At 40.0% G+C, this 12,917-nt stretch overlaps 1 protein-coding gene across 1 annotated transcript in view; it reads left to right on the top strand.

The window, feature by feature from the left end:
• The window catches only part of ambp (alpha-1-microglobulin/bikunin precursor), a 31,249-nt gene extending 18,804 nt beyond the window's left edge, over window positions 1-12,445 (top strand). The window contains exons 16-17 of the mRNA XM_034193024.1: window positions 3,304-3,555; window positions 12,434-12,445. Of these exons, the coding sequence (XP_034048915.1) occupies window positions 3,304-3,329 (26 nt within the window). The 3' untranslated portion in view covers window positions 3,330-3,555; window positions 12,434-12,445. The remainder of the gene's footprint in view (window positions 1-3,303; window positions 3,556-12,433) is intronic.
• The last annotated feature ends 472 nt before the right edge of the window (window positions 12,446-12,917 follow it).

Genomic DNA, 12,917 nt, shown 5'->3' with positions numbered 1-12,917 from the left:
AAATTGGGCAGCTATCCTATGTATTACAAATATCCACCAAAAACTCTGACGAACATTGAAACAGCACTAGTAACATACTTTATCATTTTCAGTACTGTATGTTAGTGGTACAACAGTATATGTCCAACTAGGTGTTCATTTTTCCCACCATAACATACTGATTCCACACAGTCTTAAAAATAGCGACTGGTTTATTTATTAATGCCACGCAATATGCATTCAGCTCATGCAACAACTACATCCCACCATCTTTTTTATTTTACTTTACTTCATAACATATGCAACATGCAGGGCAGTCGTGGCAATCCCACAGTTGCAAAGAAGATTGTCTCTTGATCAAATCCTGGATGGATGGCAGACATGGACATCCAGGGTCTATCCAGTTACGCCTGTGCGCATGGTTTTGTTTAATGTGGGAATATCGCTGCACACCAACAAACACACAGTCCTTGACAGATCCTTAGGTCCTTGACAGATCCTTAGCCTGGTCCAATAGCGTGGAAATCCCAGACAATTGGAGTCTGAGGACGTGCTGCAGCCTTCATCTGCCTTCACCGCAGTTGGGTTACAAGCCATCACCTCCTCTGCCTGATTCACCATAGAGGACTTCTTGTTTCACCAGGGTTAATGTTCTTCATGTTCAGGGTTAATGTTGGGCCTTCATGGTTACCGTAGCGGCCATGTAGTACACAACAATTTCACCCCAACAGGCAATCCCCAACTAGATCCGTTACCCAGGTGTCACAACACAGATGATGGGTTGGATTCTGACACCCCACAGCACATTAAAGAATATCATAATACTAAAATAACATAATACAATTAACTGGTACAACATGAAATATAGTGTGGACCTCCATACTAGCAACAAAGCTACAAAAGGCAAAGTAAATCTTGTTTACTGTGTTAGCCAGACCATCTAACAGTGCAGCTTTTACAAATAACAGGTGCAACATAAAAAAAAGTTTGTGAACCTCTCTGCTAGCAACAAAGCTAGCAAAGGCTGAAGTATTACTGGTTTACTCTTAGCCAAACCAGCTAACATTCACCTTTTACAAATAGGTACAACAAAAAATACTTTGCAAACCTCTCTGCTAGAAACAAAGCTATTAACAAAGTGAGCAAAGACAGGAGGGAAGACTTGCTTCCTGTTAGCCAAAGCATGTAGCATGGAGTGTTTTTTCTTTTTCTTTGTTTGCTTTCCTCAAACTTCATGAATCATGAATGAACACCAAAGGTGGATGTTGAATTGTTAAAGGACATTAAAAAAGTTTATGCTCCCTACACAATGTATTTTTAGGGTTCAGAAAAACACGATTTGAGAAATCTTCAACAGGTGCGTCAAAAAAGAAGAAAAAATATATATATATATATATATATATATATATATATATATATATATATATATATATATATAACTCAAAGTAGATCTGACATCTACAACCCCAATTCCAATAAAGTTGGGACATTGTGTGAAATGTAAATAAAAACAGAATACAAGGATTTGCAAATCCTCTTCAACCTATATTCAATTGAATACACCACAAAGACAAGATATTTAATGTTCAAACTGATAAACTTTATTGTTTTTGTGCAAATATTTGCTCATTTTAAAATGGATGCCTGTGTAGCGGTGTGCTTTGTGTTGTTATGACTCCGCCCATTCGCTCCCCCCGGGACGCGAACTCATGATCTCCGGCATGGGAGTCGGCTCTCTAACCAGAAGGCTAAAACCCAGGCCTCTGGCTTTGTGACCAGAGAATCCTTTTGAGCTGTTGGGAGTGAGGTTTACTAACTACATATGCACAGTGACGCCTGCTGGCCTCCGTTACACCTGCAACACGTTTCAAAAAAGCTGGGACAGTGGTATGTTTACCACTGTGTTACATCACCTTTCCTTCTAACAACACTCAATAAGTGTTTGGGAACTGAGGACACTAATTGTTGAAACGTTGTAGGTGGAATTCTTTCCCATTTTTGCTTGATGTACGACTTCAGTTGTTCAACAGTCCGGGGTCTCCGTTGTTGTATTTCGCACTTCATAATATGCCACACATTTTCAATGGGTGACAGGTCTGGACTGCAGGCAGGCCAGTCTAGTACCAGCACTGTTTTACTACGAAGCCACGCTGTTGTAACAGGTGCAGAATGTGGCTTGGCATTGTCTTGCTGAAATAAGCAGGGACGTCCCTGAAAAAGACGTTGCTTGGATGGCAGCATGTGTTGCTCCAAAACCTGGATGTACCTTTCAGCATGGTGCCATCACAGATGTGTAAGTTGCCCATGCCATGGATACTAACACACCCCCATACCATCATAGATGCTGGTTTTTGAACTTTGCGCTGGTAACAATCTGGATGGTCTTCTTCCTCTTTTGTCTGGAGGACACGACGTCCAAGATTTCCAAAAACAATTTGAAATGTGGACTCATCAGACTACAGCACACTTTTCCACTTTGCATCTGTCCATTTCAAATGAGCTCAGGCCCAGAGAAGGCGGTGGCGTTTCTGGATGTTGTTGATGTATGGCTTTTTCTTTACATGGTAGAGTTTTAACTTGCACTTGTAGATGTAGCGACGAACTGTGTTAACTGATAATGGTTTTCTGAAGTGTTCCTGAGCCCACGCGGTAAGATCCTTTACACAATGATGTCGATTTTTAATGTAGTGCCGCCTGAGGGATCGAAGGTCACGGGCATTTAATGTGGGTTTTCGGCCTTGCCACTTACGTGTAGAAAGTTCTCCAGATTCTCTGAATCTTCAGAATATATTATGGACTGTAGATGATGAAATTCCTTGCAACTGAACATTGAGAAACACTCTTCTTAAACTGTTGGACTATTTTTTCATGCAGTTGTTCAAAAAATGGTGATCCTCATCCCATCTTTGCTTGTGAACAGCTGAGCCTTTTGGGGATGCTCCTTTTATACCCAATCATGACACTCACCTGTTTCCAATTAACTTGTTCACCTGTGGAATGTTCCACACAGGTGTTCTTTGAGCATTCAACAACTTTCCCAGTCTTCTGTTGCCCCTGTCCCAGCTTTTTTTAAATGTGTTGCAGGCATCCATTTCAAAATGAGCAAATATTTGCACAAAAAAGTCTACCAGTTTGAACATTAAATATCTTGTCTTTGTGTTGTATTCAATTGAATGTAGATTGAAAAGGATTTGCAAATCATGGTATTCTGTTTTTATTTACATTTCACACAATGTCCCAACTTCATTGGAATTGGGGTTGTACATTGAATTTGTCCACCTATATGCCGATAATTATTTGTGTGTGTGTGTGTGTTTTGTACAGATGATGAGCTTCTGAAGGTGAACTAAGAAGCAGCGCTGCTGAAGAGAAGCCAAAGACAACTCAAATTAAATCAAGAGTTAATCTGTTTCAGTACTCACAAAACAAACAAAGCATCACACTAAAAACAGCTTTTTACTTTTAACATTTATAAATGGGGCTTCCAGTTCTTCATGCAGTGTGCATAAAAACCGACAGGGGGCGATGTTGCCTTACTTACAGATGTGTTGTATGTAACGTACATACAATAAAACAGTACAGTGGTCAGTGTCTCTTATTCACATTTTAATACATACTTAAGCATAATTAGTAGAGGCTCATTGCTATCCTTTTTCTTACAGTCTTTTTTAAATATCTTTTTTTTTGCATCTTCATTTTCAGTCAATTACTATTTCAGTGTATTAATCATTTCTTTGAATATTGATTCCCCCTGTTTTTGGCTTGTTTATTTGAAGTGTTTTCTTATCTTTTATTATCTTTTTCCTGTTACCTGTTGTTTTTTTCTTCCTTACAAACCTTTTTCCATCTTTTCCCCAATTTTGCTTGCATTTCTAATTGTTTAGTTCTATGACCTTTTAAGTTGAATTGTTGTTGCTGTTGTTTTGGGGTGTTTAGGGTGTTCCTCTGATTTTGTTGTTGTTGTTGTTGTTTGTTTTTAATTTCTTATTCCCTCTTTATTATGCTCAATTAAACCCTTGACATTGTAAAAAAAAATCTCATGATCTCTTTTTCTTTTGCCTTTCATAGTTTCATTCTTTTTTAATGAAACTATGAACTTGAATGACCAAAGTTGTTTTGTTTGTTTCATACTTTGTTTCTAGATTGTTGGTTTCTATATTTTGCCTCTCTTGTTCCATTTCTGTTGCTTCAGAATATCTTTTTTCTTTGTCTGCAATCACACCCCCCCAATATTTTGGATCATCTTTTGAAATGTCTATTCCTCTCGTTCTTTCTTTCCGATTGTTTCTCCTCTGGATCATTTAATTTTGATCTTCTATTTCTTCCTGATTTTGCTCTCGCTCTCTCCTGCCAAGGAGCCAGGCTTCCTGCTCTTAGTTCCCAGCGTTCCCGGCTGCTGACGGTAGAATGCTGGGAATATCCGGAGCGGAAGGGGAAGTGACATCACAGCGGTGACCTTCCGTACCAGACCATAATTACCTGGTGCGCACTAAAGTAACCAAAAAGAACATACAGGCAGAAACCTTCTCTTTTAAAACCTGACCAGTGTGTAGAAGCAAGGAACAAATACGAGCGAGTGAAAGCCTCCTGTTTAACCCCAGGAGAAAGAGAGGAAGTCACGTCCTTATCAAATCCGACAGAAAACCTTACAGCACTTTAACCAGTTTACAAGAGTCACAGAAAAACTCTGTATATTGTAGGTGTCTGCTTGTTCAAAAGTTTTATATTTTTAAAGTGACGGAACTGGCAAAGCCACAATACTTTTACTGAAAATACAGTTAAACAAGTAGTAATATGATTTTAACTCAACCTGCAAAGACAGAAAAAGGCCTCCAGAACATTTACAATCAGGAGGCGATCAAAAGACCAGAGGACCTGGAGACGTCTCTTATCACAATGTAATCCCTTTTCTAGATCAAACACATACACTGATTTAGTCAACTATACCTGATATGAACAGCGGAAAAAGGGTTGTAAGATACATTTTCCCAGCACCAGTCTGCTTAAAAATCATATTAAAGTTAATAACCAAAAATACTGAACAGACACAGGAGATAAAACTATTTTTCTGTCTCTTTTTTGTGCCTGTCACTTTAAATGCAAAGGAGCTTCTCACCCCATCCATTAGGCTTCTCTTTTCCAGTGTTACAACAGCTCAGTCTCACAGATGAAGCAGAAGTACAAATCTGGACATCAGGACATATGTTACAAGTGTCTAAAATGAGCCGTTTCAAGATTAAATTTGATCATAGTGACGGAATTTCTTCAGGCAAAAATCACAGGGAACTTTGAGGATGTTAAATATGAGCAGAGATTCATGTTAAACTGTGAAAGGTCAATAAAAACTTAGTTTTCGCAATACAACCTCTTTAATTATTTCATGACTTTTCATACACTCAACAAAAATATAAATGCAACACTTTTGGTTTTGCTCCCATTTTGTATGAGATGAACTCAAAGATCTAAAACTTTTTCCACATACACAATATCACCATTTCCCTCAAATATTGTTCACAAACCAGTCTAAATCTGTGATAGTGAGCACTTCTCCTTTGCTGAGATAATCCATCCCACCTCACAGGTGGGATGTCCAAAAAATGAGGTGGGCTTCATAGATAATTGGCAAAGCTTCTGGGGAAAACCTGGTCTTGTTAGGAGAGACGGCATCCATCCCACTTTGGATGGAGCAGCTCTCATTTCTAGAAATCTGGCCAATTTTCTTAAATCCTCCAAACCGTGACTATCCAGGGTTGGGACCAGGAAGCAGAGTTGTAGTCTTACACACCTCTCTGCAGCTTCTCTCCCCCTGCCATCCCCTCATTACCCCATCCCCGTAGAGACGGTGCCTGCTCCCAGACCACCAATAACCAGCAAAAATCTATTTAAGCATAAAAATTCAAAAAGAAAAAATAATATAGCACCTTCAACTGCACCACAGACTAAAACAGTTAAATGTGGTCTATTAAACATTAGGTCTCTCTCTTCTAAGTCCCTGTTGGTAAATGATATAATAATTGATCAACATATTGATTTATTCTGCCTAACAGAAACCTGGTTACAGCAGGATGAATATGTTAGTTTAAATGAGTCAACACCCCCGAGTCACACTAACTGTCAGAATGCTCGTAGCACGGGCCGGGGCGGAGGATTAGCAGCAATCTTCCATTCCAGCTTATTAATTAATCAAAAACCCAGACAGAGCTTTAATTCATTTGAAAGCTTGTCTCTTAGTCTTGTCCATCCAAATTGGAAGTCCCAAAAACCAGTTTTATTTGTTATTATCTATCGTCCACCTGGTCGTTACTGTGAGTTTCTCTGTGAATTTTCAGACCTTTTGTCTGACTTAGTGCTTAGCTCAGATAAGATAATTATAGTGGGCGATTTTAACATCCACACAGATGCTGAGAATGACAGCCTCAACACTGCATTTAATCTATTATTAGACTCTATTGGCTTTGCTCAAAAAGTAAATGAATCCACCCACCACTTTAATCATATCTTAGATCTTGTTCTGACTTATGGTATGGAAATAGAAGACTTAACAGTATTCCCTGAAAACTCCCTTCTGTCTGATCATTTCTTAATAACATTTACATTTACTCTGATGGACTACCCAGCAGTGGGGAATAAGTTTCATTACACTAGAAGTCTTTCAGAAAGCGCTGTAACTAGGTTTAAGGATATGATTCCTTCTTTATGTTCTCTAATGCCATATACCAACACAGTGCAGAGTAGCTACCTAAACTCTGTAAGGGAGATAGAGTATCTCGTCAATAGTTTTACATCCTCATTGAAGACAACTTTGGATGCTGTAGCTCCTCTGAAAAAGAGAGCTTTAAATCAGAAGTGTCTGACTCCGTGGTATAACTCACAAACTCGTAGCTTAAAGCAGATAACCCGTAAGTTGGAGAGGAAATGGCGTCTCACTAATTTAGAAGATCTTCACTTAGCCTGGAAAAAGAGTCTGTTGCTCTATAAAAAAGCCCTCCGTAAAGCTAGGACATCTTTCTACTCATCACTAATTGAAGAAAATAACAACAACCCCAGGTTTCTTTTCCGCACTGTAGCCAGGCTGACAAAGAGTCAGAGCTCTATTGAGCTGAGTATTCCATTAACTTTAACTAGTAATGACTTCATGACTTTCTTTGCTAACAAAATTTTAACTATTAGAGAAAAAATTACTCATAACCATCCCAAAGACGTATCGTTATCTTTGGCTGCTTTCAGTGATGCCGGTATTTGGTTAGACTCTTTCTCTCCGATTGTTCTGTCTGAGTTATTTTCATTAGTTACTTCATCCAAACCATCAACATGTTTATTAGACCCCATTCCTACCAGGCTGCTCAAGGAAGCCCTACCATTATTTAATGCTTCGATCTTAAATATGATCAATCTATCTTTGTTAGTTGGCTATGTACCACAGGCTTTTAAGGTGGCAGTAATTAAACCATTCCATCAACCATCACTTGACCCAGCTATCTTAGCTAATTATAGGCCAATCTCCAACCTTCCTTTTCTCTCAAAAATTCTTGAAAGGGTAGTTGTAAAACAGCTAACTGATCATCTGCAGAGGAATGGTCTATTTGAAGAGTTTCAGTCAGGTTTTAGAATTCATCATAGTACAGAAACAGCATTAGTGAAGGTTACAAATGATCTTCTTATGGCCTCAGACAGTGGACTCATCTCTGTGCTTGTTCTGTTAGACCTCAGTGCTGCTTTTGATACTGTTGACCATAAAATTTTATTACAGAGATTAGAGCATGCCATAGGTATTAAAGGCACTGCGCTGCGGTGGTTTGAATCATATTTGTCTAATAGATTACAATTTGTTCATGTAAATGGGGAATCTTCTTCACAGACTAAAGTTAATTATGGAGTTCCACAAGGTTCTGTGCTAGGACCAATTTTATTCACTTTATACATGCTTCCCTTAGGCAGTATTATTAGACGGTATTGCTTAAATTTTCATTGTTACGCAGATGATACCCAGCTTTATCTATCCATGAAGCCAGAGGACACACACCAATTAGCTAAACTGCAGGATTGTCTTACAGACATAAAGACATGGATGACCTCTAATTTCCTGCTTTTAAACTCAGATAAAACTGAAGTTATTGTACTTGGCCCCACAAATCTTAGAAACGTGGTGTCTAACCAGATCCTTACTCTGGATGGCATTACCCTGACCTCTAGTAATACTGTGAGAAATCTTGGAGTCATTTTTGATCAGGATATGTCATTCAAAGTGCATATTAAACAAATATGTAGGACTGCTTTTTTGCATTTACGCAATATCTCTAAAATCAGAAAGGTCTTGTCTCAGAGTGATGCTGAAAAACTAATTCATGCATTTATTTCCTCTAGGCTGGACTATTGTAATTCATTATTATCAGGTTGTCCTAAAAGTTCCCTAAAAAGCCTTCAGTTAATTCAAAATGCTGCAGCTAGAGTACTGACGGGGACTAGAAGGAGAGAGCATATCCACCCATATTGGCCTCTCTTCATTGGCTTCCTGTTAATTCTAGAATAGAATTTAAAATTCTTCTTCTTACTTATAAGGTTTTGAATAATCAGGTCCCATCTTATCTTAGGGACCTCGTAGTACCATATCACCCCAATAGAGCGCTTCGCTCTCAGACTGCAGGCTTACTTGTAGTTCCTAGGGTTTGTAAGAGTAGAATGGGAGGCAGAGCCTTCAGCTTTCAGGCTCCTCTCCTGTGGAACCAGCTCCCAATTCAGATCAGGGAGACAGACACCCTCTCTACTTTTAAGATTAGGCTTAAAACTTTCCTTTTTGCTAAAGCTTATAGTTAGGGCTGGATCAGGTGACCCTGAACCATCCCTTAGTTATGCTGCTATAAACGTAGACTGCTGGGGGGTTCCCATGATGCACTGAGTGTTTCTTTCTCTTTTTGCTCTGTATGCACCACTCTGCATTTAATCATTAGTGATCGATCTCTGCTCCCCTCCACAGCATGTCTTTTTCCTGGTTCTCTCCCTCAGCCCCAACCAGTCCCAGCAGAAGACTGCCCCTCCCTGAGCCTGGTTCTGCTGGAGGTTTCTTCCTGTTAAAAGGGAGTTTTTCCTTCTCACTGTAGCCAAGTGCTTGCTCACAGGGGGTCGTTTTGACCGTTGGGGTTTTACATAATTATTGTATGACCTTGCCTTACAATATAAAGCGCCTTGGGGCAACTGTTTGTTGTGATTTGGCGCTATATAAAAAAATTGATTGATTGATTGATTAGTGCACAGGTGTGCCTTAGACTGCCCACAATAAAAGGCCACTCTGAAAGGTGCAGTTTTATCACACAGCACAATGCCACAGATGTCGCAAGATTTGAGGGAGTGTGCAATTGGCATGCTGACAGCAGGAATGTCAAGCAGAGCTGTTGCTCGTGTATTGAATGTTCATTTCTCTACCATAAGCCGTCTCCAAAGGCGTTTCAGAGAATTTGGCAGTACATCCAACCAGCCTCACAACCGCAGACCACGTGTAACCACACCAGTCCAGGACCTCCACATGCAGCATGTTCACCTCCAAGATCGTCTGAGACCAGCCACTCGGACAGCTGCTGAAACAATCGGTTTGCATAACCAAAGAATTTCTGCACAAACTGTCAGAAACCATCTCAGGGAAGCTCATCTGCATGCTCGTCATCCTCATCGGGGTCTCGACCTGACTCCAGTTCGTCGTCGTAACCAACTTGAGTGGGCAAATGCTCACATTCGCTGGCGTTTGGCACATTGGAGAGGTGTTCTCTTCACGGATGAATCCCGGTTCACACTGTCCAGGGCAGATGGCAGATGGCAGACAGTGTGTGTGGCGTCATGTGGATGAGCGGTTTTCTGATGTCAGTGTTGCGGATCGAGTGGCCCATGGTGGCGGTGGGGTTATGGTATGGGCAGGCATCTGTTATGGACGAAGAACACAGGGGCATTTTATTGATGGCATTTTGAATGCACAGAGATACCGTGACGAGATCCTGAGGCCCATTGTTGTGCCATACATCCAAGAACATCACCTCATGTTGCAGCAGGATAATGCACGGCCCCATGTTGCAAGGATCTGTACACAATTCTTGGAAGCTGAAAATGTCCCAGTTCTTGCATGGCCGGCATACTCACCGGACATGTCACCCATTGAGCATGTCTGGGATGCTCTGGACCGGCGTATACGACAGCGTGTACCAGTTCCTGCCAATATCCAGCAACTTCGCACAGCCATTGAAGAGGAGTGGACCAACATTCCACAGGCCACAATTGACAACCTGATCAACTCTATGTGAAGGAGATGTGTTGCACTGCATGAGGCAAATGGTGGTCACACCAGATACTGACTGGTATCCCCCCCAATAAAACAAAACTGCACCTTTCAGAGTGGCCTTTTATTGTGGACAGTCTAAGGCACACCTGTGCACTAATCATGGTGTCTAATCAGCATCTTGATATGGCACACCTGTGAGGTGGGATGGATTATCTCAGCAAAGGAGAAGTGCTCACTATCATAGATTTAGACTGGTTTGTGAACAATATTTGAGGGAAATGGTGATATTGTGTATGTGGAAAAAGTTTTACATCTTTGAGTTCATCTCATACAAAATGAGAGCAAAACCAAAAGTGTTGCGTTTATATTTTTGTTGAGTGTAGTTGCAACTTCTCCTCCATGATAATCAGTTCCTTTTTAATTTTATTTGAGATAAAGTGAAACATAAGTACACAAACAGCTGGTTGGTTGAAATTGTTAACTTCTTCTAAATGTGTTTTGCACAGGCTTAAGGGGGAAGTCCACAATTTTTTAACCCAGGTGCTATTTGAAGAGATCTTGGGGTCATTTTTTTCACACAGAACAAAAACTAAATTAATCGGAGCATTATAATTTAGAAGTCAAACTCCATCACGCCACTCACACTGACACACTGCCATCTTCAGAAATGATGGTCTACACCTCACAGGGTCACTGACTGACACAGTTTGCCTTGATGTAACACTACAATACTGGAAAGTCCAGTCAGGTCATGGTGCCAGTTGGCAAAAAGTCAGTTCTGGGCAGTCAACAAAATGGTCTTCCCATCACATAGAACCGACCAGCATTGGTTGGATTTGTCCTCCTGGTCATCAGCAAAGAATGACAAGTTTATTTGCCTTATTTGCTAACTCAGCTAATTAAGATTTTTTTCTATAGTTATTTGTCATGATATTTCTTTTATACAAATACCCAGCATGTCTATGGCGCAAAAATGTCTGCGTATAATAGTGACAAATGTCCTTATTAACAAACCTGACTTTTATGCTCTTGGCTAACACTGAAACTGCCCAGCTGGTGCACTGTATATCCAGGAATCTCAAAATGGATGCATGCACAGTGCACTATTACCCTAACCTTCCTACACTTGAGGGTCGCCTGATATCACAGGTTTTACACCAGATGCCCTTCCTGATGGAACGCAACATTACATGTGGAATGGCCACGGGTAGTCTTGAACTGCCCACCCATGAAAAGTGCTATTGAAAGACACCAATTCACATAATCTGCAAGTCTTTGGAAGTGGGAGGAGGCCGGAGCACCTGGATAGAACCCACGCAAACATGAGGAGAACATGCAAACTCTCAATCAGCAATTCGCTGTTTTGCAGTTGTGAATTTCGCACCCTTTCGCGGTCCGTGACTCATGCGAGAGGTCGGTTTCAGCAGAGTTCCAGTTCAGGGCGCAATGTAAACACACCTCGTAAAGTATGGACAACAAGACAACATTGGAGCACAGCAGAAGTCCATCACAGGTGCTACACCTCTTCTAGATAACCCTCTCAACTTAGTAGAACATGTCATCATAATGATTCATAACTGTTCGTGAACTCGTTGAATTAACCCCATCCATATCCTCGCTAGCCATTGTTTACATGGCATTGAAACGCTGGAACTCTGCTGGTGTTGTGATGCATTCTGGGAAGCGCAGGGGGATTATGGGAAACGTTAAAGTACCGAATGTGACAATTCATTTCAATTTGGTAGCGAGTGAAAAGATGATTCCCAAACGATTTACAAATAGATCTTAGGTTAAGTCCTGGAGTTACCCGTTAAACCAGATGTAACCTTATTTAGAAACTTTCAAATGTCTACAAACCAACAGCAAAATATGTGAACTCAATTTAGGAAAGGTAGCTCACTCTGAATGATTCTACTCAAATGATAAACTGTTTTTAATCCATTATGCAGTCATTTAACTAGATGTAATATGATTTTAAACTGTTTTAAACCACTGATAATCTGGTTTAAGTGTGTTTTAAATCAGGATAAATTTACTGGATGTTGGACTGCTGTTTGGTCAAAAAAAGGATTGTTAAAAACATCTTCTTGCACGTGTGGAAATTGAGATCAGATCTTTTGAGGGCTATTTTCTGACTTTTAATAGGTTAAATAATGGCTCTTTAGTTGTAGTCCAACAGTCACCTTGAAGCAGTGCAGCAGATAACAATCATGCAAATGGTGATAAAAGCATCAAATTTGGCAGAAATACTCCTTAGACACTCCTCTTCTGAAAAAAAAAAAAAAACAATTGGCTACTTGACTTGTCAATTGGTGGTCAGGTAGGGGTTAATTGACGAATTACACAGAGGTCAAAATTAAAAGATGCTCCAATCATATTGAAAAATATTCCACATTATTTGCCTGATCATAAAGATTCCAAAAAGGTATAGTTTGGACGAACTGTGACAAAAGTTAAAGTTGCTCCAATTTTGGTAAAAAGTGGTGCAAATTATTGGTTGAGCTCATAGGATTAATAAATGGAACAGTTTTGACAGTGATGAATGCTTGGTCTCCAAAGTAAAGGTCAAACAAGGTCTATGTCTATTGGACTCTATGACATGTGACATATGTTACCCTGTAACGTGATAAGTAAGGATGATCAATCAATCAATCAATCAATTTTATTTATATAG

The sequence above is a fragment of the Thalassophryne amazonica genome, chromosome 17 (assembly GCF_902500255.1).
Source record: "Thalassophryne amazonica chromosome 17, fThaAma1.1, whole genome shotgun sequence".
In the NCBI taxonomy this organism is placed as follows: Eukaryota; Metazoa; Chordata; class Actinopteri; order Batrachoidiformes; family Batrachoididae; genus Thalassophryne; species Thalassophryne amazonica.
This window is presented reverse-complemented; position numbering and strand designations above follow the sequence as displayed.